Source organism: Aspergillus fischeri, genomic scaffold (genome assembly GCF_000149645.3).
Source record: "Aspergillus fischeri NRRL 181 1099437636245 genomic scaffold, whole genome shotgun sequence".
NCBI classification, from domain to species: Eukaryota; Fungi; Ascomycota; class Eurotiomycetes; order Eurotiales; family Aspergillaceae; genus Aspergillus; species Aspergillus fischeri.
In genome coordinates this window covers 2,311,605-2,334,731 of record NW_001509773.1, presented here as the reverse complement: position 1 = coordinate 2,334,731, position 23,127 = coordinate 2,311,605, and the positions used below count along the sequence as shown (strand labels likewise).

The 23,127-nt window shown below is 49.9% G+C and overlaps 5 protein-coding genes across 5 annotated transcripts, besides 2 other annotated features; 2 read left to right on the top strand and 3 right to left on the bottom strand.

Moving 5' to 3' along the window:
- Positions 1-326: 326 nt before the first annotated feature.
- On the top strand, positions 327-1,536 carry NFIA_109620 (trafficking protein particle complex subunit 13; the record flags this gene model as incomplete). The annotated part of the gene is made up of 3 exons (XM_001267364.1): positions 327-393; positions 498-625; positions 673-1,536. 3 exons carry the CDS (start codon positions 327-329, stop codon positions 1,534-1,536), a joined length of 1,059 nt encoding a protein of 352 aa, XP_001267365.1.
- A 958-nt stretch (positions 1,537-2,494) lies between these two features.
- Positions 2,495-6,051, bottom strand: NFIA_109610 (guanine nucleotide exchange factor; the record flags this gene model as incomplete). Its single annotated transcript, XM_001267363.1, has 2 exons — positions 2,495-5,452; positions 5,506-6,051. 2 exons carry the CDS (start codon positions 6,049-6,051, stop codon positions 2,495-2,497), a joined length of 3,504 nt encoding a protein of 1,167 aa, XP_001267364.1.
- A 1,225-nt stretch (positions 6,052-7,276) lies between these two features.
- Positions 7,277-7,313: a microsatellite.
- Positions 7,314-15,174: 7,861 nt separating this feature from the next.
- On the top strand, positions 15,175-15,566 carry NFIA_109600 (uncharacterized protein; the record flags this gene model as incomplete). Its single annotated transcript, XM_001267362.1, has 2 exons — positions 15,175-15,457; positions 15,526-15,566. 2 exons carry the CDS (start codon positions 15,175-15,177, stop codon positions 15,564-15,566), a joined length of 324 nt encoding a protein of 107 aa, XP_001267363.1.
- Positions 15,300-15,329: a microsatellite.
- A 315-nt stretch (positions 15,567-15,881) lies between the features above and the next one.
- Positions 15,882-18,653, bottom strand: nut1 (putative RNA polymerase II mediator complex subunit Nut1; the record flags this gene model as incomplete). Its single annotated transcript, XM_001267361.1, has 6 exons — positions 15,882-16,957; positions 17,004-17,535; positions 17,588-18,088; positions 18,137-18,199; positions 18,244-18,494; positions 18,545-18,653. 6 exons carry the CDS (start codon positions 18,651-18,653, stop codon positions 15,882-15,884), a joined length of 2,532 nt encoding a protein of 843 aa, XP_001267362.1.
- A 2,709-nt stretch (positions 18,654-21,362) lies between these two features.
- NFIA_109580 (uncharacterized protein) lies at positions 21,363-22,173 on the bottom strand (the record flags this gene model as incomplete). The annotated part of the gene is made up of 2 exons (XM_001267360.1): positions 21,363-21,428; positions 21,574-22,173. 2 exons carry the CDS (start codon positions 22,171-22,173, stop codon positions 21,363-21,365), a joined length of 666 nt encoding a protein of 221 aa, XP_001267361.1.
- Positions 22,174-23,127: the final 954 nt, after the last annotated feature.

Genomic DNA, 23,127 nt, shown 5'->3' with positions numbered 1-23,127 from the left:
TGAGAAGACAGCATTCATTCCAAGTATTTGAATTTGATAGTCGAACTCGGAGTACTAGACGAGCTTTCTATCTCCATGGGGTTGGTGGCGTCTCGATTGATTCTGAATACAGCATTTCCAGTCGTCGATGGCCTGAAATACGCTCATCTGTTATATTTTGACTGCTGTAGGAGTACCTCTCTAGATGAGACTGCTATACCTTTTTAGGAAGGATTATGTAACCCCACATGACTACATCCTAGGCTAAACAGATGCTTGTTGTTGGTATTTTCAACGATTCCTCTTGATATGATAGACTGAAGGACTAATTCCTTCAGGGTAGACATATGGCTCGTCCGCGAGGCTACTCGGGTGCTGATAGCTCCAAAGAACCGCATGCGGTCTCCCTAAAAGGTATGCACTATTGAGATCTCAACTGAAGCTACCTCTCGCTGATCCGGCCTCAGTATTGCGGTAAGCCGAGCTCAAAGAAGCATTTTGGCCTTATCCTAACCGAGTAAGGCTGTCGCGGCCTTCACTATCCAACCAATATCCCCTTCCGGCTGCAAACACCAAGATCTCAAGGAAAGCGTCCCTGAGCTACCCATCCGACAGTACCGATGACAAGTTCATCCTGAGTCCTAACGTAAGCTCTTAACACCTTCCACCAAGCACAAGCTAACAAACCGGCAGCTAACTCTACCGCCCTCCTTTGGGTCGGCATACGTCGGGGAGACATTCGCCTGCACGCTCAGCGCCAACAATGAGCTCCCGGAGGACGAGACCTCGCGCGTCGTCACGTCCGTCCGCATCGTCGCTGAAATGCAGACTCCCTCCCAGGTAGCCTCGCTAGACCTGGAACCGGCCAACGATCCAGCCCAAACAGAAGGCCTGCAGAGGGGACAATCCCTGCAGAAAATCGTGCGCTTCGATCTCAAAGAAGAAGGGAATCACATCCTGGCCGTCAGCATCAGCTACACCGAGACGCTGATCGGGTCTGACGCGCAGGCTGCAAGCGGCCGGGTCAGGACATTCCGTAAACTGTACCAGTTTGTTGCGCAGCCGTGTCTCAGTGTCCGGACGAAATCCTCGGAGCTGGCTCCGTTGGAGGTGGAGAATAAGGCGTTGGGACCGTATGGGAAAACCCGCCTTCTGCGATTCGCTCTGGAAGCGCAGTTGGAGAATGTGGGGGATGGCACCGTAGTGGTCAAGGTTTGTGGATGGGGTATTTTACTGAAGATATCATTTCTGACAGCAAGACAGCAAACGAAACTCAATCCGAAACCGCCGTTCAGAGCCGTTTCCTTGAACTGGGACCTGGAGAGGCCGGATAAGGTCGACTCCCAGCCGCCCACGCTGAACCCACGGGATGTACTGCAGGTTGCATTCTTAGTAGAGCAGGAAGAAGGGCAGCAAGAGGGACTCGAAGCTTTGCAAAAGGACCTGAGACGAGATGGCAGGGCAGTTCTGGGACAGCTTTCGATTGAATGGAGGGGTGCTGTGGGTGACAAGGGGTTCTTGACTACTGGGAATCTGTTGACAAGAAGGCGATCTTGAGGTATCTTGTGCCTATACGTCCAACCACCTTGCAATAATGAAGTCTCAAGGACCTCCATGAGTACTGGCTTTGTCATGCATCAATAGACTATAGGTGTACCTCTGAATTTTTCTGAAAGATTGCTCCGCCACTTGTCTACTAACAGATGCATAGAGATTCTCCTACCTGCTGCTGCGGCTTAATTCCACGAGATACATTTTGTTGCCATGGTGCCCACCCGCGATGAGATGTCAATAGTCTAACAGCTACTGCCTTACTGCCTGAACTTCTTGAGCGCCGCAGAACGATGATACTTGGTGTTCTCACTTGCGCCGAGATCTATACCTTACTCAAGGTTAAAGAGTTGGGAGAGTTTAGAAGTGGATAAGAAGTGAATGAGATCAATGATTAATTGACCTGAACCTATGAATATATACAGTACAGTACAATGCCTTTCCTCCAACCGAATGCGATCCATATCCGTATCCAAACCCAGGTATCACAGTTTCCAACCAAGTTTCTTTCCAATGCAGTCCAATCCAGTAAATCAATCAATATAGTAAAACAGTTCCTCGCGACGAATTGACGTTCCAGCATCCACAACCAAGGGGGTATCTATTCCTGTTTTCTGTAGCCTCCGGAGCCGCGAGGCTCAGTGTAGTAGGGGTCTAATCCCAGAGCACCTGTGCTATGCACACTTTTGATGTCCCGAGGGTACTCCAAATCAATCCAGTCGCTTTGTCAGAACGATCGCAAGAAGAAAATGAGAGCAAGAATTTTGAGATCACAAGCGCCGCCCGAGATATTAGAAGTATCGACAACGAAGGTACGGATCAAAATAAGCGATGGCATCGTATAAAGCATGAACAAAGAGAATCAAAATCTGATCGATCAGAAGTCGTAAAGTCGTAAAATAAGCTCAATGGCCGTCAGTACGGCCGTAATCAGCATGAGGAAAAGAAGATATTGCCAATAGAATCAACTATTGGTAGCGACCGACTTGGCCTTGGAAGGATGAGTCCAAGCGAAGAGGTCAAATTTGTCCTTGGCGTTCTCCATGATAGAGGAGGCGCTAGACTCTGGCTGCAAAGTCGGCCGCGGCGTGATCTCGCGCGGCTCCAGAATGAGAGAGCGACGATAGAAAGTCTGCAGACTCTTTTCGCCGTTGGAACGCACCCGCACCAGCTCGTTCTGCATCCAGGTCTGAAGTTCGGGAACTTCGGTGAGACGGTAGGGGATCTGGAACCGCTGGAGCTCGCTGATGATCTTGGCGGTCTTCATGTGCTTGTCAAAGTTGATGACGGTCATCTCGCCGTCATCGGTAGGCAGGCTTCGCAGCGGCTGGTTCCCGTGGTCCACGAACGTCAGGTCTGTGAGGTAGGTGCCGACGAAAGGAAGACACGGCGGAACATGGGTCTGCAGTCTCTGCCGCAGGACAGCATAGTTGCGCGACACATCCACGATGCCCCGTAGGGTCTCGAGAGTGGCTTTGGTCTTCTGCGATACCACCTCCCAGGTCCGCTTCAGACGCGAGATCATTGATGAGTTCAGAGAGCAGATAATGGCCATCAAAGTGTCATAGTTGTTGAGTTCCAGGCACTTGTTAGCAATCTTGACCCACTGCTTGATGATAGCCGCCCGCTTCTTCGGTTCCTCCAGCTGCAGGATGGAATCAGCCACCAGATGGGCGAGATCGGTGGACAAAGTCGACATGGCACGGACATTGACGGCCAGTGAAGCGCTCTTTTTCATCCACTCCGTCGCCAACAGCTCCTCGGGAAGAATGGCGCAGAAGATGCGTGACTCCTTGATGGTGAGCTGACGGGCCAGCTCCAATGGATCAAAGTCCAGGATGCTGATTGCAGCCTCGCCGTTCTTCCACTGTTTCAGCAGGTTCACCTCCTTCTTGCTGAGAATGGGAGGGGGGAGAGGGGTGTCCGGGTGCACATATTGTGCGGTTGCGGTGTTGGTCTTTCCCATGGACGAGATGAGACGGGGCACAACGGGTCCCTGGAGCGTCGAAACCTTGTTCGTCAGTTCCAGAAGGCGTTTTCCGGCGGAGGGGAGGGATTGCATCAAAGTAGTGTTGGCAAAGTTGACAATAAAATCCAGCGCCGAGTCATCGCAGTCATGACGCCAGTGTGACTCCAGCCAACCCTTGAACACGTTGTACACGCGGAGACGCACGGGTCCCGCGGCGTGCGGCGTATCGCCAATGTAGTTAAACCGCTCAGCAAGGGCCTCGGCAAACTCCAGTGGCGTCGCAAATAGACGGAAGGTGAGGTAAAAGGTCGAGACGAACATCGCGTCTGGCGTTGATCCATGAGATGTGAGCTTCTCGATCAGCGCCCGAAGGCTGCCGCCCATAACTTGACCATCCTTGAAGATCAATTCATGCGCATAAGTCTTCTCCAGAATATTTACTTCGGTCTCCTCTCCCTCCTCAGCCAGCGTCGAGTGGCTGACACAGCTCTTGAGCGATGGAGCCTGGTAGCAGCTGCCAATGTCTGGAGATGTGGCGCGAGTAGAAGTTTGAGACACTCCACTCATTTCGGAGTCACGGAGGTGGCTGTGGTAGGTGAAGCTGCTTCCAGTACTAGTCACTCCACGGCCAAAAGACTCACCGATCTCGGACTTGGGATGGCTGATACGGTTCGCGAGTATTTTGACACCAGCGGTCGCATCATAAGACGAGGAGAATGAGGACTTCGCTGGGCTGGGGGGAGGAATGCTAGCGGATGGCAATGACGCCTCGTCGGTTGCGGCGATGGTGGGGCTGCTGAGGGTGCGGGAATTGAAAGAAGAAGATGGAGTGGTATCATCGGTAAGACCTGGGGTGGGAGGGGAGGAGTCGAGATCTGCGTTCTGGGGGATCTGCAGGGGAGGTGGTGGGAGTCGTAGGGATATTCCAGGCTGGTCGCCTTTCTGCTGTTGCGATTGCGACTCGGGTCCGGCACCGACCAATGGCGTCGCAACGTCTTGCGGCAGTGCCTCGAGTTCGAAATCTCCAACCTGCTCCAGCACCAGGCGAGCTTTGGCCAGACAATTCCCTGCGGCTCGGACGCAGTCGGTGGCGGCGTCGACCAGTCGCTTTCCTTCATCGGGCATGAAGACAAGCTCGTCGTCGGGGGACTGGGCGGGTCGGAAGGCGTCCCGTGCAGCGAAAACGAGCTCGGACAGTCGCTCATACATCGTATCCTTGGCGCGCTCGAGGAGCGCACTGCCTTGAGAGTCGTGTTCACAGACGGCCTCGACCACAGTGAGCAGACCCCGGCAGGACCGGACAGCCTGCTCGGTTGTGACTACTAGCTCGGTTGAGGAGCGAGACTGCAGGTGGAGACCAATGAATGAACCAAGCACGCCGAGGAAAGCATCGTACGTGGCGTTGAGTCGTTCCGATGCGAGATTCGCGTTTCGGGAAGCTGCAGCAGGTCCCGAGTAAGACACCCGGTGGGAGATGGATATCCGTTTTGTGGCGACGGAAACGGGCCGTGGCTGCTCAGACATGTCCACTCGGGTGGAACAGCGACTCATAGACATGCAGCTGCGGTTGAGAACTCGGGACTCGTTTCGTTCGGTCTCAGCCTCCGAGGGGGCCCTTTCCGACATGACAAATGTCTCGGATGCAGGTGTAAGGGGAGAAGCGTAATCCTTGGTTTGCTCCAGCTCCGCGATTGTTCGACTCAGACCAACCTCCTCGTTCCAGATATCGAGAAACCGAACACCGCGGGTCACGACGCGGAACGCTTTGAGGAGCATCTCATCGACCATGTACTCGACCTCGTCTTGTAAGGGATTTCCGCTAGCAATCACTTGGAAACTCTTGGTTGTACGAACAAGCGCTGTAAGGTCCGAAAGCAATGCTTTTCGGTTTCTTCGCAGACCCTCGTGCCTTCGGACAAGGAACGAGTCGCGGGTGAGACATTCTGATTTTTCCTGGAGCGCTGTCAATTGCCTTGTCTTTGGATCACTTGACTCAGGACACTCACCAGAAGGAAGCGTACTCCGGCAATCAGGCCCCTTACAAGATCCTGATTTCCAAAGTCACGAAGAGACGACCCGCATCCACCTCGGATAATATCCCAGAAGTCGGTCAATGCCTTCAGGAGAGGTCTCATGGGGAGTTGGTCGTAGGCTTCGCAGTAATTGGTGGGTAGCCAGCCTCGGGCTCCGGTGTCCAGAAGCGTTCCGTCAGCCCAGCCATTTGTGTGTACCGAGTGTACCAGAATGATATCTCCTTGGTCCAATGGCAGAGTAATCGTATCTGGCGAAACATCTCCCGGCGGATGGAACGGATAGAATGCACGTAGATAGTTGTGGAAGACGGCCCTGGGGGCCTCCGTCCGATCCATGCTGCTGTCTTTGGACGAGGTTGCGCAGTAAGGCGTCAGAGGTGGTGACATCTGCAGACTGTGCTGTGTAGAATAGTAATGATTGCTAGAAGGGTCTCCAGACTCTGAAGTGGTCGACCCGCAAGGATTGGTGATTGTCTTTTCGACTTTTAAGGGCGCAATGTGTCGCTTCATTGGTTCCATGTCTCTATTCCCTAGCGACCTATTCGTTCTCTTTCTCGTTCCGATAGCGATTAGCCGGCGCGAAGGTCACTGACCGAAGCGATTAGGTGAGGCAGAACTCAATGAGCATCCTCAGAGGAGACTGTTCTTTAGAGATAGTGTAAATGCAAGAGGAATTGAAAGTGGAGATATCAGGATCTCTGGCCTGAATGAATCAAGGTCGTAGCGATGACGCCCACAGCGGTCCGACAAGCGGCCAGGTTACTCGTCTAGGGTCAATGGTTAGCGGTGGCTTGATCCCTTTTACACAGTAGGGACGAGGGATGACGGTCTCAAGGTGGTCGATGAGGATGTGGTTGCTAGGGCTTATTGTTGTGCACCTCAACCTAGGGAATGTTGGCTGCCAAGGGCAGTGGGGAGAAGGAATGGAAGGAATGCTGGGGACAGAAAATATTCTTGGATTTCCTTAATTTGATCTTGGAAGAAGCGAGGGCACGGACATACCTATGGTCTAATCTTCAATAACAACGATAGGGAATGATTATCGAATAAGCTGTCAACATGGCCTGCAGCAGCGTCAAGGGATAGCGCACGCTGCGTACAAAATCTTGGGAGCAAGGAAGGAACAGGCACACGTTCCAAGTCGCAACGAGGGTGAGAGTAGGAGATAATTCGGCGAGCACGAGAAGGAGGGTCCGGAGAATTGAAGGTGGTAGGGAAAGGGATGAAGGAGCGAAAAGACGAAGAAGATAGGGGATGCGATTACACTCGTTGTTCTGGTGATGATATAAGTGAGAATCTTCCCTTGATCCCGCCACCTGCGAGTAATCTCGAGTAAGAGTAGTAGTAAGTAGTGACTAATAGCTGAAATAGTTCATCTCTTCTCTTTTCGAGGTTCTGGAACTATGGTCGTCGGGCTGCAAGGACCACCACTTGGACCCTCGAATCCGCGGGGAAGGATTACAGAGACGAAGGGAGAAGTCGAACAATAGGGTTAAGGATGTTGATAAGATTCTCGTCCCAACTGACTCAACACTCGACCGTCCGACAATGAGGGGAGTGGTCGTTGGGTTATGTCGACTCTGGTCCGCCTCAAACACACAAGCAAGGGCTGAGAAACACCAACAGCAGGGAGGAATGAACGGTCCGTCTAGTTGACAAGTCGAGTCTCTTGGTTGCAGCGAGGGATTGCCACCGGCAGCAATTGTTTAATGACGACGATGATGTTAATCTGGTGATGAAGACGATGATAATAATAATAATAATACGAAAATAATAATAATGAATGATCGTAGACCAGCAATGATCTTGGAAGAAAGTGGGAGAGAGAGGGAAAGGAGTACTGTGATGTTGACAGATGGAGAGGAGAGCAGCAAAGTAAGTACTATCAGGCTATCGGCATAAGTATGGTCTGGACAGTAGTCATAGTAAGTGGAACTATAAAATAAGAATTAATATTAATATAATTAGTAGTGCTAATAGTGTATTAATATTATTTTTCATTTGATATATCGAACAAAGAAAAGGAGAAATAAGAAATATTAATGAGTCGCCATGGAGGAAAAAAAAAAGAGGGACTAGAACCAGTCGTCGAGCACGAACTAGACTAGCAAATAGTCCGTTGGCACTACTTTTCCGTACTCCGTAGTCGAACGATAATCAAGGACGAGTAAAAAAGAATAAAAAATTCAGCCAAATCCCGTGCGAGAGGACAAATGATCCAATTTTTTGCTTAAAAAAGGTGGAGTACTATCTATGCTCTCCATAGACACTAAGAGAGGGTGGAATCGGGAGAGCATGGAGTACGGAGTACAGAGAATATCACTGAATACCCTTATTATTATGTCCTCAATTGTGAAGACAGGGCCATCTTCCCCATGTTGTTTGCTTCGTGTGCTATCGTCATCATGCTCCTCGCCAAATCTGTGATGCAATGCGATTGACCTGGTATACCTGGTGTTTTTCCCGAGGACAGAGAACCAAGAGCTTGACCGTTGACAAAACGCAAGCTAATGAAGGTCGCCAGAGCCAAACTCAGAATCGACTATGATAGATTAGGTAAGTGATCTTCCATCACATCAGTCCAGAGTCCTGTCCAAACTCTACTCCGTAAGGTCCCAGTGATCCCCCATTCGGTTGGAAGATGAGGATGTACTACTCGTACGGTGCCGTGCTGAATCGAAGACTAAAATGATCCCAAACTGATCACTAGTTTGAACCTGGGGGAAAATGGAACCTCTGTCACGCATTCAGTGGAAAAACATCTATCAAAGTGATCACATTATCACAGACTAAGAAACGGCTCGAGGACGATCCAAACGGACCGAGTCCCTTTTTCTCCCCCTGTCCAACTACTCCAACTATAATCACGATCCTTGTCCTTAGCCACGGGAAAATAAAACCTGACGTGCTATTTAGTATTTATATTAAAAATCGGCCTATTGTTTTTCGAGAAATAGATTAATTGTCAAAGTACCTACCAATGCGAGGACGTTCGGAGTAAACACACCTTACCCAATGCTGAGTGAGTCCTGCGGTTCCACTGTGCAAAAACCCGCATATGGGACAAACAACAGAGGCAACCCCCGCCAGGAATAAGACATTTCTGTAGCACAGTTGAGGACTGAGTCTCGGTAGTCCAGATAGATAGTTATCTAGCAAATAGTAAACAAATGCTCCCGTCTTCTGTGGCGAAGTCAAGTTGGCCCGTCTCTCCCCTCACGTTGCCGTCAAATTCCATAGAGATTTATTCTGAATCGAAGTGTTTGATCAATCCTTTGAGAGAACGAGTTTGCCTTTTGCTTGGGATTTCCGGTACGTGTCCGTAGTTCAAGCTGGGTGTGGGGATCGACGGCGCAGCAACCGTGTCGAGTCGAAGGTACTTCTGGACTCGTCGGTGGCAGACTCATATTTAGGATGACTTAATATAAACAATGCGAGGAGTGCCTCTCTACCTCATTGATTTGGTTGACTTTGCTTTCGACATGGTTCTTTATCATTCTCTGGATCACACAAATGCAAGAAAAACAGATCGAAAAATTAATGTTTGGCAATAGCAGAATGCAGCAAAGCCAAAGGGGAAGTCAGTCCCAGAAAGGGAGCTCATTTCCTGACTAACGGGGCCTTTGAAATTGGAGCTGTCGACTGTCGCGGAAACGGACTTGAGCCTTCCCACATGTCACTAGTTTTCCGTACGAAGTACGATTTCTACCTTGTCACATAGGGATCTGGTCTAGCAGTCTTTTACCTGGTTAAGTGTCTGAACCTCCATTGATCTAGATACACGATATACACGATTGGTGGCTGGCAAGATCTCATGACAGATACGTACTGCCAATTGTATGCATTCAGAACAACTTACGACTGTATCTGAAGGTATCTATATATAACCGCCCCCACTATCAGGCAATATCATTACGGCCCTGACACAGCATGAGTGTCCAGTTTTTCATCAAGTTAACCAGTCGAAATAATCTTGAACTAGAGTACGCAAGGCGCTCGAAATTTCGGAATGTTTATGAGGTTGGATATATGTCACAAAGTCTTCAATCAAGGCATATCTACGGAGTAGATACACTGTGCATCTCTGCCATGCCGTCTTGACCCACGGTAGGCAGCAACAAATGATCAACCCCGTTATCATCGATGGCCTCTTCAGGAAAAGCCCAAATTACCGGATAAACCCAAAATTCATGGCATACCTACCTTACAGAGTACCGCATCGCTTACGACTGCGTACTCCGTAGGTATTTTCCGTACTCCGTAGTATTAGATGATTTAACGACGCAAGGGCGGATCTGATATGTCCGTTTCACACTTCCATAGCTTCATTTCACGCATACGTCAAGACTTGTCTGGGACTCGCTAGCACCCCGTACATCGTACATTTCAGATGATTTACAATAATATCGAATATGATAGGAGATAATATGATGGCGACCGTGCACTGCACAGACAGCCAGACACCAGAGAGGCAGAGACAGTACAGTCACACAGACACTGGACACCTTATCGCCGATCCACTCCTCTGGAATACCAGCGACCTGGTCCGGGGCGGGCTAATCGGTAATATACTTTCTGGTTGTATCACCTTTGGAGAAGGATTTACTACTTGTGGAGACAACACAAGCTCTCGAGTATGATTTTCGCCATGTGAGCTCAGTTGTGGCTATAACTCGCTCTACATGCTAACTTGGTCAGTTGCTTGGATAATTTGCATGATCGGTTCCAGTGACCTAATAGATGGCAAATATATATTCAATCTCAGTACTACTGATGCAGGGACAATCCTAGGATCTAGATAGTTCCTACCATTCTGCGGGTCTATGACCAGATAACAAGCCCCATCGCATCGCATCCTGGTCCTGATATCGTAAAAGCACACGATCCGGTGATGGTCTGATGCACAAAACCCGATATAGCAGTAGCGGAACTACGTAGTAGGAGTATAGGACTACAACCCTGGCCACCAAGCTACGGCATCTTTCCCGGCCCCAGAGTACTTCGTCTGGCGGCTTGGCCCCAAAATCCAATTTTGAGTCCAGCCGTCCCGTCACCCAAGAGACTGAGGCAGAGGCAAAGACAAAGGGCAAATGACATCTTGTGGTGGGACCGGTACGTACTTTGGTCTTGCCGCCGTGTCTCGGATTGGACAATAAACCGCGCGACACTTGAAAATCCTTTGTGACGCGGTGTCTGGAGGCGTCCCCGCTATCTGGGATCCAGGGCGGTTCAGACAGGAAAGTTGCTGTCTCTGTATCGATTTAATCAGTGTGGCCTAACTACTGCCTACTACTTTTCTAAGAATGTAGTGGTCCATCTACCGTTGTCCCTTATACAATCTACTACTGGGAGTCCGCTTGAAGCGATTGACAGTTGCCGACCGTAGATTCCGCAGCTTCCGATCAGAGTGTCCAGAGTTTAGACTCCAAACCAAGACTAGAGAGATAACTGGACAAGAGGATAAATGTCATTAGCACGGAGAGGCCAGTATCCTGAGCTTTATTTCGCCTGGCACCAGACCTACCTTAGCTTATTTAGGTAGGTAGGTAAACTAAGGTAGGGAAAGTACCTTGTGTTCCTATCCCTTTCCAAACTCCAGCAAGAGCTCGGACTGAGCAGCCTATCACAGGGCGCACGTGCTCGCTGTTATATGCGGGCTAAGGCTCTAAGCTCTTCTGGCCCTGGCATTTTGCCACTGTTTCTTTGTCTGCTCAAGAGCTAGCTAGCTAAGCGCTGCACAGGAAGCTTCCTGCTACTAACCTACAGAGTCCTTTCTAGCAGTCGCTACAAGGATGCTCCAACAACTACCAAACGTCAAGTCGGTTCCGAAGCTACCAAAGGGCAACTTCGAACACGACCATGGTTCGCCACCACTTGGTCCAGGAACCAAAACAATATCAATGGCGAGATTTGCCTTACAATGGTGATCATTGTTGATCTGGTCATGACTCGAATCCATGGCGATAGATAGATTATCCCACGGATACGCTTGACTGCTTGGGGCCATCCTTCCAGTCCCCGATCACCGACACTAACACTAGTCACTAAAGCCAGGGGCGAACAGGGGCTTATTTTCCATCCCGCGGCTTAGGCCTCGGTCTGTCGCCGTACCGCAGTCTTTGTCCACAATCATACATCCGCTTGTGTGGCTTCTCGTGGAGTTATATGACTGTGGACTCGTGGTCTCATGGACAAACACTCTATGATGTTAGTTGCCACTGCTAGGGGCAGGGTCATTGGACATTGAGATTAGAAGGATTTGGTCGATCAGTTCACTGGAGCAACCAGAGCAACACCTGGGACGGCACGATATTGCCTGTTTGTCCATCATTACCGTATGGGGATAACGGATGGAGCTCATGATGGAGACCGCGGAGGTGTTCTTTATCTCAACTGGGTTGGGAGTTGCCTCTTTGGGAGAGAGGACTGGCTGTATGAGTGTGAGACTACTCCGTACGCAGTCTTCACATGGTCTAGACAGGAGATACACCTTTACGGAGTTACTCGTAGACGTGTCCAGCGGTTATTTTCAAACATCGCGTGGTAGGGACAATTCCATGACGCGAATAGTTAGTTAGTAGAAAGGCAAGGTGCTGACTCAAGTTGTGATGGCCAAAGCAGAAGGCACTCAGGGGTAATTATTGAATGTGGTTAGACTAACAGCTGCTGCCTTATTGCCTGGACTTGCAGGCACCAAGCATATTCCTCCTCACGTGCTGCTGTCAGCTGTTCCTCCTGATTTATAGTTTGCTCAGATACTTCTAACGCTGATTCGGTATCCACCAGATGCAGAGTACAATTAGTATTCTTCAGATTAGTTCAAAGTTCAGTCCAACTCAAAAGGTTAAACGGGAGTCGCGAATCCTTTGAACAAACCTGCAGCGGCGTGTTTCAACACTGCTTCTATGGAGTAGCTACTTGGTCCACTCCACCGCCCCATTGCCATTCCTCCATGATGCAGGACAATCGACATTATTATTCAGTTTCGATCGTCTCTATACTAGAGGCATTTTGGTCTCACGAAGGCTGAGAATCGATCGTGGTTGTGGACAAGGTGGGGTCCTTGTCCACAATTCACTCGCAGAGACGGGATCGAAATCGACAGTCATCGCCGAACGAACTGTGGAACTAGGAAAGCCGCTTTAGGTCCCGGACAGCTGGTACTATATGTGCAGAATTATGCTGTATGTTCTCCTGCACAGGATGCAGATTGCCTACACTTTCTGGAGACAGACCTAAGGGATATCTTACTATTTTGAACTCCGTACCACCGTCTTCATTGCCTTGACCCAAATAAAGGGTACGGGTGACTCCGGCTCATGTTCAAGGACGGTTCGAGGAGAATTGGTATTGGTCTATGCGCACTGTTTATGTCATTTCTTGATGATTTCTATGGCTCAGACTGAATGCTCCTCCTTTACCTCAAGCACGGAATTGTCCTTCCAGATGCAGATGTAGGAGTCACTTCTTGTGCAAAGCGGATGACCACTGTGAATGCTATTGTAGAACTGCTCAAACATGGTGCTGAACCCACAAAATCAAAGGCCTCAGAGCTGGCAGCAATAGCAACGTTCGACTCTGCACGTTCACTCCTCCACTTTCGCCCCACCAGTCCACCCTTCTTCTGTCCATTGGTTCTTTAGTGCGACGGTATGTACACTTCTGCAGGGGCCGGCATATGGCTATGTCATGAACGTCCATTGGCCAATCCAGTCGGGGACCTGACACACTGAAAGTCCTTCTCAGTGCCCGCCATCGGACTGGAAGTGGGGGAAAATATTACGCTTCCCCAGTGGTTGGTCTGGCCTTATGGACATACGGTTACTTGAGTTTGCCAGTTGACGTGCAACTCCACTGATCGTGCCGGGTTGCCTGGATAGTTAGGTACGATTGACATGATCCGGCCCGTGCAATTGTCAACAATGACGCGTCGGTTGAGTTTTCTATTTTTTTCTCCCAGAAGTATTGGTCAATGACCAGAAGGCTGGATCTGGATGCATTTGCTAGAGCATCCAGGTGCTGCTGACTCTGCACAGATGCCCAATGCTACAATACAGAGTGGAATGCAGTTCTAGTGACAAGGGTTACTAATTATTTAAGCTTGTTATACTGAATGGCGTCCTCCCCTGTCGTCAACGTGGACTCATTCATTAAGGTTGAAGCCAAACGAGGCTTGAATAATAACAGGGGTTCTGTTCAGGGCTGTTGAGCAATCTGCGATCATCGCTGATTCTAGTCCGAGTCCGACCGAGACAAGTGTGATGAGGGATTATGTCTCCGCGCTTGCATATCACATTCTGCAGGTCCATTCTGCATAAAGTACTGAATATGAACTTCGACTGTACAGGAACCGATCACGTTCCTGTCACTTGTTGAGACTTGGTTTCGGGGTGCTGCGGAGTCGCCAAGTCTAGATGGCTGACAGGCTGAAGCCGAGGCCAGCTTGTTCCTTCGAGATTCATCACGTCGAATATCCTCCAATGGCAAGGCTCATCAACACAAGACCTGTGCAGATGGTCGCCTCGTTCCTGGTGATCACAGCCTGTCGGGACAAGATTACCAGATGCAGACAACCCGATGCATCATGCATGCTTGATTGCTAAGGTGGCTGCAGATGGCTTCGGATATAGCCTAGTATTTTGGCCATCTGCATCTTCAGCCTTGCGATTTCTGGCGTCTGACTCGACAGCGACGGCTGGCGCGCTCTGCTTTCACGTGCATGCGTCGATCGGTGTGATAGAAACGAAGAGGCTGCAGGATGGGGCTTGTCAAATCTGCAGCTTGCATTCGCACTAAGCACTTAGTTTGAAGCAACAAAATCAAGTCAATATGGCAATTGGCAGCATTGATTTTGCTGCCGCGTTATGCATGCTGTTTGTCATCTTGAGAATTGACAAGTCAGCTATTATTTATGCAATATTGGACAATGTCTCAGCGTAGCTATTTTTCTGTCCAATATTAATTCGATAGCTACAGCGCAGTCTGATTCTGGACTCTAAATCCATTTATGCTGCATCTGCATCTGCATCTGCCTCTACCTTCGTAGTCGTATATTTAGCAATAGCAGACTGGAGTCATAAGCAGAACAGATCACACTATCATGATAGTACTGTACTCCGATCTCCATACGCGAGGTCTGCCCAATGCACGAGACGGAATAAAGTCTACATTGTTCATTGACGGAGAAATGCATCCCTCGCATTCCTCCAGCCACAACCAGGCAGGGCACCTTGCCCTCACAGCTATACGCGTTCACTACACAACCTACAGTTGATTTGATACTGCTTATAGTGTCTGATTCTCAACATCCCATTACTGAAGAAATTCAATCACCGTACAGAGTTCAAAGTACAGAGTATCCGTTGCTGTAGCTGACCACAACCCGTGGAGGGAGTCACTAATAACCGCATCAAGGGATAAGGTACCATCACCAGCCAACCCAACCCAAGCAAAAGACAAACGCGTCGATCCTCGCGTAGCAGCATACCAGTCCACTCTCTGGTGGACAATCAGTACAGAGACGGGGGGCATATATCACCCCCGCAACACGACCAACATCCTATCCTCACCCTCATTCCTTCTTGACCGTAGTCAACCCACACAGACTGGCTGGCAACTTGTACATGATTCATCAATAGCACAATGGAACTAAAAGCCCACCTATCACTCCTCCTCGTCCTCCTCCTCGCCGTGGCCATCGCCTGCGCAGCCCCAATCCGTCGCCCGATTTCCGCCCTCCACTCCCGCCAGGACCCAGGACCAGGACCAGAAGCAGAAGCGGAAGCAGAAGCAGAAGCCCTGGACTCGCTGTTACCGTCGCCGTTGGACTTGCCGTTGCCCAAGCCGGAGCCTCTAGACGTCGATAGCATGCTTGCGAATTCGCCGCTTAGTGATTTTTACAAGATGATTAAGGAGGAGGTTAAAAGTAGGACACCCGTCTCGTTCGCGAAGGGTATGCGACTGCTGATTGACGTTTGCTGATGCAGTGTTTAGTTGATCTGCCGAATATGAGGCATAAGAATCGGCCTGTATGAGCAAGTTGCTCTGATGAGCATGGGTGGAGGTTATGGTGGTTTTCTTATATCAGATTGATTGCTGTATAGGTGCTGCTTTCCCAGACATGTCTTTCTTCTTTTTGTATATATCGCTAATACATTCTGCAGGCTTACCTATGTTTTGATTGGGTTTACTATTGGTTGCTGGGTCTTTCTTTTCTTTCTGTCAGTGAAAAGGATTTGTGGTGGATAAATAGTTCGAATGAACGGTACAGGATGGCCATCTTGCCGGCGTTGGTGCTTTGCTTTTAATGGAGTAAATTCCCATAATGCTTCACTCGTATCACTGTATACCTAGAACATCCCCTCCATATCCAGATCCAAAAACTCCGGGTTGCCAACCGCCATATCCGCCGCGTTCAGTACATCATCGATACTCGTATCGAGCCCCGTCCCCGACGAATCCAGGGCCGCTGCCGCCGCCGCATTGTCAATCATGCGATGGATGTTCTCTGCATCGTCGGGCCCGACCCCATGGTCGGCGGCCCCCGCGGCATCCAGCTCCATCTGGCCCGCGCCCACACCCACACCAACACCCCCCAGCTGCATGTTCTGGATGATGTTGTTGACGTCCAGGTTGGGGACCTGGGACGGCGGCGCCAGCAGGGCGTTGACCCGCCGGTACAACCGCACGAGCACCTCCGCGCGCAGGGGGTCCTTTTCGGAGATCTTGGGCACGTTCTCGTGCTGTAGCGCCAGCACGTCGCGGAGGGTCAGGATCCCGCACCGCGGCAGCGCCTCCTTGTTCGGGTCCACGGGCTGGTGGCTGTTCTGCTCGACAGAAAAGGTCTCCGCCATGGGCGCGCAGATCAGCGTCGCGGCCAAGTCCAGCGCCAGGGGGCCGTTGCCTGCCTCGGTCTGGAGCTTCAGCTCCTCGATCAGCGGAGGTAACACGCGCGACGCCCCCAGCATCCGCACGCCTGCGATCAGCTGGCGATGGGTGTACGGAGGAGGTGCCATGCTGACCTCTGGGTTTGTGCTCCATAGCACCAGCGACTGGAACGTGCTGCGGATGCCGCCTAGCAGGCCGCCGCCGGAATGCGTCGTCCAACTCTCCAGTTCGGAGCGGTGGCTGCTGCCCACCAGCTGGAACGATAGGCACGGCTCCAGGGAGTCGAGAATCGGTTTGATGTCGGTGCGCGACGGGTGTCGCGTGCGGACATCTTTGAGCTGCTCTTCCAGCGTGCGGGCAGTGATGTTCAGCACGGTCCGGTGGATCTCTCTGGCTTCGCCGGAGATCGAACTCGGATTCACCAAGGACTGTAGCGCCTTTAGGGGAATTGAGGGGTCGAGTTCCGTCTCCCAGATATGGTCCCCCAACCACGTCAGCGCGAAGATCAGAGACGGTAACAGAAACGGCTCAAGCAGGTCTACTCATGTCAGTATCTTTCCAGTAGACCAGACCAATTAACATACATTCAAAGCCCCCTTTCAAAGTATCAAACTCGAGCTTTCCGGTCTCACATGCTTCTAGGCTCTGACTGAACAGTGTAGCCACAAGCAAGTAGAACTCCTGTGGACTGCACGCCGACATGGTCTCCTCACTGATGCCTTCGGCGATAAATAGAGCCGCAATCCAGGAGCCCAGATTCTTGTTCTGTTTTTCATCGAGAGCATCGAGTTTCTGGCTGCAGGTTCCTCGCTCGAGCAGTCTCAGAACAAAGGAATCATTGCTTGAGATCCCAAGATCCGCTGGTCGCAGATCAAACCGGTACTTGAAGGCCAGCACCAGCAGGAGAATGCTTCCAAACTCATCGTACACCGGTTGGTACTCTCCTTGGTCCTCGTCCCAGTGCCACGAGTCCAGTAAAGCGCAGAGCGGCTGCAGAACCTGCTTTGGGTTTCGGAAAATCAAAACCACGTCCAGCGCCTGAGGCCGCCTAGATAGCGAATTGCATATGTTCTTCAATGTCATGGTTTCCTTTTGGTTGCAGAGATTATGCATGACCTGTCTTCGTTAGCTGATGCCGTGCCAATCAATCCCTGACGCAAGGACAAACCTCTGTGATTGCCCCAATAATCGCTCCTGCATTTCCCTCCATAGACTCAATCTCGTTGATCAACTGCTCCGCACGTTCAGGATTGGCGTTGATCTGCGACACCAGTTCGTCCTTGTTATAGCCCACAGGAAGAGTTTGCATGGGATTCTCACCCAGCAAGCGTTCTATGCTGGATTCAGGAATCAGTTTGTGCGAGGCACAGGCGAACAAAAACTCCTGCCGCACGTCGGACAGGACCGTGTTGCCCTGCATTTCGAACATCTGCGAGAATGACGGGAATGTGTTGGGGTCAAGCCGGCTCAATGCATGACTGATGCACATTTCCATTGGGATGGAGACCATGGTCGACGCTAGCATGGCTGCAAAGAACGCGGGCAGCTTGTTCACTAAGAAGGAGCGAAAGACGAACATCGTCCGACTGGATTCATTACGATACATGCCGTTTGACAGGACGTCAAAAGCAGCGGTGAGGATTTCCTCAATGAGAGCTTCGTAGTGTCCCTAAACGTGTCAGTCGACCCTATCTTACCGGGACCTCACGGTACCTACTCCGTATCGATTGGCAAGATAGTTGATGAGCATACTATCATCCACTAGGGGCCGGCCCACGAGCTAAAAGGTCAGCTTGTACAGCTAGCGAGAAGAAAGACACCTACCATTGCATTGATAAAGACGTAGAGACCTGCTCTCGAGTTGATGACCGGCCCGTCCATGACGGACGCCTCAAATTGCAGAGCGTTAACATTCATGTTCTCCATCATTGGAACATCCAAGGACTTTGGCGCCCGTTCCCCATACAAATTGAATTCCTTTTGAAGGCCATCCAACCTGTTACGCAGAGGTAACGACACCTCAACGCAAAGGGGCAGATATGCGGAGAGCGCTTGGCCCAGCTTGACCTTTAACCCTGCAGCCTGTGAGATTAACCTAGGTCTATTCGGGAGTGATGGAAAATACCTTCATGCGAATCAGCTGAAAGAACCTCTAATCCCTTCCCGGTTCCAGATAGAGCAGCGAGGAGAATGCCCAACGATTCGAACAGCGACACCACATCCGGCGAACTCATCATGCCACTCGAGTGTTGACCGGGATCGAAATGACTGTTGTGCCATGAGGCAACCGCATGGATCCAGTCAATGATAGCAAAGAAAATTGCGATGGCTTCTGCGTTAGTTTTGGGAGTACTCCCCGTCGATACGGAAAGCATGGCATCTTGGATGACTCGAATATCGGTCATCAAAGTATAGCATTTGGAACCATCTTTGCCCTCTGACGTAGGCAGTTGCGGCTTATCATGTATAGACGAGTATTTCAAAAGAGAAGTCAACACAGTGGAAGTTCTGACCCTGCCCATTCGGCACAGGCAGTCTATGTAGAGCGGGAGTAGTGGATCCCACTTGATCCGGGACTCGGATCGAGTCTGAAGCAGTGCATCAAGCAGTGCAGATTCTGCAATCGGACATTTCTGAAACAGCAGTTTTGACAGGTTTCTGAACTCGCTAGCATCGATTCGATGTATCAAACATTGATGGAAGAATGTTCGCCATTGGACCGGGGCGGTCATATTTTGGGAAGGTTCAATCATCCTGGCTTAAATTCAAACATAGCAGATTCAAAGGTGGTGACGCATAAATAAGCATTTGATTATTCACGCTGGTTCGTGGGAGACATTTTCCTGACTCCTTATACAGGTCTGGAGTATGTGGTGGAAACTTGAGCGTCATTATTTGTTTGGCTGAAGGGCGAGTCACATGATAGTTGTCACATGACAGGACTGGACAACATTAGCCGTGTACGGAGTAGAGATCAAGCATAGAATAGATCAACAGAGCATGAGCATGAAGGTGGTGTCTCTGGCAGGCTAGATGAGGGTTCATGATTGCCAAATGCATCTGTATCTTTAGTAATCTATTGAAGCACATAATAATGCTAGTGTTCTACTAAAAGAAATCTGGAATATTTACAACTATATTTTTGAAACTGAGGCGTCAGCACACTACTACTCCATGCACAAATCAATGCTTAATATCAGCAGATCAACATATAGCAGAGAACTCTACCATGAAGATAATAGCAAAGGAACTTGTACTCTGGATCCTTCCATCCGGAAATTCCTCATATCGAGGGCTAGCCAACCCACTAAGTCCACTCTGATGTTCCCAGTTTGTAAGGTACCACAATGCACGTAAAGACTCCAAACCCATGTTGTAATGCTGGAAGAATTTGCAGAATGAGTCGCAAAGAACATACTCGACAAGTATACAGAGTATTACCTAGAAACTAGAAGATCATTACAAACACTAACATCAACAATCCCCAGCTAAGCACAAGATTGGCTCATGCCTCCCGATCTAATCAAATTCCGGACAAATAACATCTCAGATCAGCCAGATGCTGGCACCGGGGCTAATCTAGTTCTTTACTCCCCGCCCAATCATGCGCCGATAATGGACTTCCCTCTTTCAGTCCTGTAACTGACCTGCAGTTGGAATTATCGAGAACAATCAACTATGGAGTAGACTCAAATGCAAAGCCTATGAGTGACTTGCATGTCCTAACACGGGACGCGACCCACATCCTCACTACAGAATAGGTAGGTCGTCAACAATGTTTTACACGTACTCTGGGGAGGGGCACTTCATCCTGATTTCGGCCGATACGTCGAATTTCAACCTAGATAGAGTACCTAAGTAGACGGGTAATTCCTTTGACGGGTAAATTTTTGCTTCTTATTCCTGCAATTCTGAGTGGAGGTATTGCGTAAAGTTGCAGATATTTTTGCAACCTCCGCGCCAACTTTGAGTAACTTCAATACCACCACTGTATTTTCACCATTAAAACTGCTAGACCCGCCATTCAGCTAGCCACTCAACTGATGCCATTGGTTGCGTTGTTGAGCTATTAATATTGCTAACTCTTAAGTTTGGAAGACTCAAATACCCCTAAACATGGAAGTGAGATAGAGTCTAGGTTGCCAGACGCACGGTCCAATATATTGAATACCACCGCTCCTGGGTATCGATAAAGATTAAACAATGCCGGATCTTAGCTACACATTGGATTCTCTCAGTACCGATAATTCAGGCTACATTCAAGAAGGTATCTGTAGTCAAAATTCCGCCTGAAATCAAGTGGGTAATCGAAAACCAGAGTTAATCCCGATAGCCCTACCGCTACCAGAGTTCCATTCTTCCCCACAAGCAAACCAAGGAATTGATCAAGTCCCCTTCCAAGCCGTTCCCTGCGGGCGTCGTAATCACGGGTCACCGAGACAAACCGGTGGGGTCTCGGGTCGAGGGGTAATTGATGGATAGGACAGCCTCGAAAATTTGCCCTGAAAACTTGAGCAATAGTTCCATAATCCTTCTCCCAGATCCAGACGCGTCCGCCGTAAAAGGTATGGCTCAGGGGGTCTGGTTCGGAAAACACCCCGTGGCCATAGCTTACCACAGCCCTCGAACAATGAATTAATTCGGGCTGTAAGTCTTCATTCAGGAGAAGTCCCTGTGCATTCTCCCAAGACTCAGTCGGGCTGGATCTACACAATGACGAAGCATTACATAGAGGAAATATTTCGAGAATCAGTTGTCTCGGTCGTGGGCGAACGTGCCATCGGGAACAAACCTAGACGCGGGAAGCCACCTCACATTCTCAATGTTATTTTCTTTTCGGACATTGGGAGTATCGTTTCACAGGAAATGATGCAAGGTAGTGTAGACGAAGCACATCGGTTCTCTGTCGCACTCCAAGATAAATGTATGATCAGTGTGTATGATCATGCTCTCCTGGCGAGGTCCAACTTCACTCGATCGAACGAGTCTGTTGTGTATGATATACCACCCTTTGAAGGGTAATAGTCTCGAAGAGGTTATTCGATGAGAACGTAACATCGGACATTATCACCGTGGAGGTCACCCTCCTGAGCTCCGAGGACACGACATATGTGAAGAGGAATCTCGGAGACCATCAGGAGCCCGGGGTCCAACCATCCAATCTTCCATTGCAAGCCACTCACTCCAACTTCTCTCCGCGGCCTCAATCTCGGAATCCACTGTCCCTTGCAGGGGCCGCAGGAAGGGAATGGTCTCCAAAGGAGGCATATCGTATTCTCTCTTAACCGCAGCCCAGCCGCCGCTCTTTGCAGCGAAGAGATAGTTGCGACGTTCCTGTTCGTGGAGATACCCAACGCCTGCGGTCCAGTCATCGCCAAAGAATCCTTGAAGGACCCCAGGAGAATCCATGCCCGTGGCTACTAGACGTCGAATATAGGGAATGAGTGACACAGAGGGGGCCGGATGCGGGGATGACTCCGAGACAGAAGACGTCAGTCCTGCAGAAGGTGTTGATGCTGTGCTAGAAGAGCTGGAGACAGGGTGCGGTATTCGTTGGAAGGGTAGACGAATGTTCAAAAACGCGCACAGTGCTTGAACGGTGACACTATGTTGTGCATGGTCGAGGAAGTACCGCTGGCAGTTCTGATAGTGGGGGTACCACTCGAAGATATCAAAGGTGCCATGCGCTGCTTCCTGGGACGACCGAGAAAGGTTAATTATTGTGGCGGGATCGAATTGCTGAGCGGAGGCCATCTTGGCGGCCCCAGACAAGGGAGTTGACTGATCGGAAGGATTTCTGTGTAGAGAGTATCCGACTTAGCTCTAGGTCCCTATCTAGCCATTGGCCTGCTGGTCTTCGAAGAGACGAAGGGAAATGCAAGAAGCTGCCACCGGTGATGATCTTTGAGCTTTCGAGCGGTGTCCAGGAAACGCTCAGCTAGACGTAGAGCGGAGAGGGACAAGAACAAACAGGGGGGAGAATTACTTGTTCACAAAGACACTCCTACCTCGGCGGATCAGGAGAGACACCCTTCGTCGAGGAGACTCGGAGGGGGAAGATGTAGAGCGGAATAGGTTTCTAATGGCAAAACCTAGGCTTTTACCCTGGCCAGAATCGTTATCAGACATCTGCTAAGTGTGCTCCATCTAGAGGCAAGATGATCTCTAGCTTATGCCATTAATGTAGTCGAACCGAGATTATTGAAAATCGAGCGTGTAGCGGGGAAATTGAGCCGACGAATGCTTCGGGGAGGACCGACCCATCGAGGACAGGAAACAGATAGGAATATAAGTATATGTCGAGTAACAAATAGTTGCAACCAGGAGACCAGGAAGAAAAGAGAGTAGAAGAAGAAATTGATGACAAAGGAGGCTGCGTGGGAAAAAAAGAAGCGGAGCTGGGACTCGCACTTGTATAACTAACCAGTTGAGAGCGAACAGAGTTGGAACGGGTCTACCCGATCAAGCAATAAGGACTGTTTATTTGAGGGCCTAATATAGAACAATAAGTCCCTAAAATATTATTCGACCATCGAGACAGCTATCGTTCCAACGATTCCATTTTCCAAGTACCTCTCTACATGTGGGTAATTAGAATTTTTATTGAGAAATGACAGGCCATAGCTAGCAAGGAAAACAACGGATGACAGTTACAGCAGTTGATTGCACTGAGACATAGTAATTCGATTCAGATTGACCAGAGCGAGA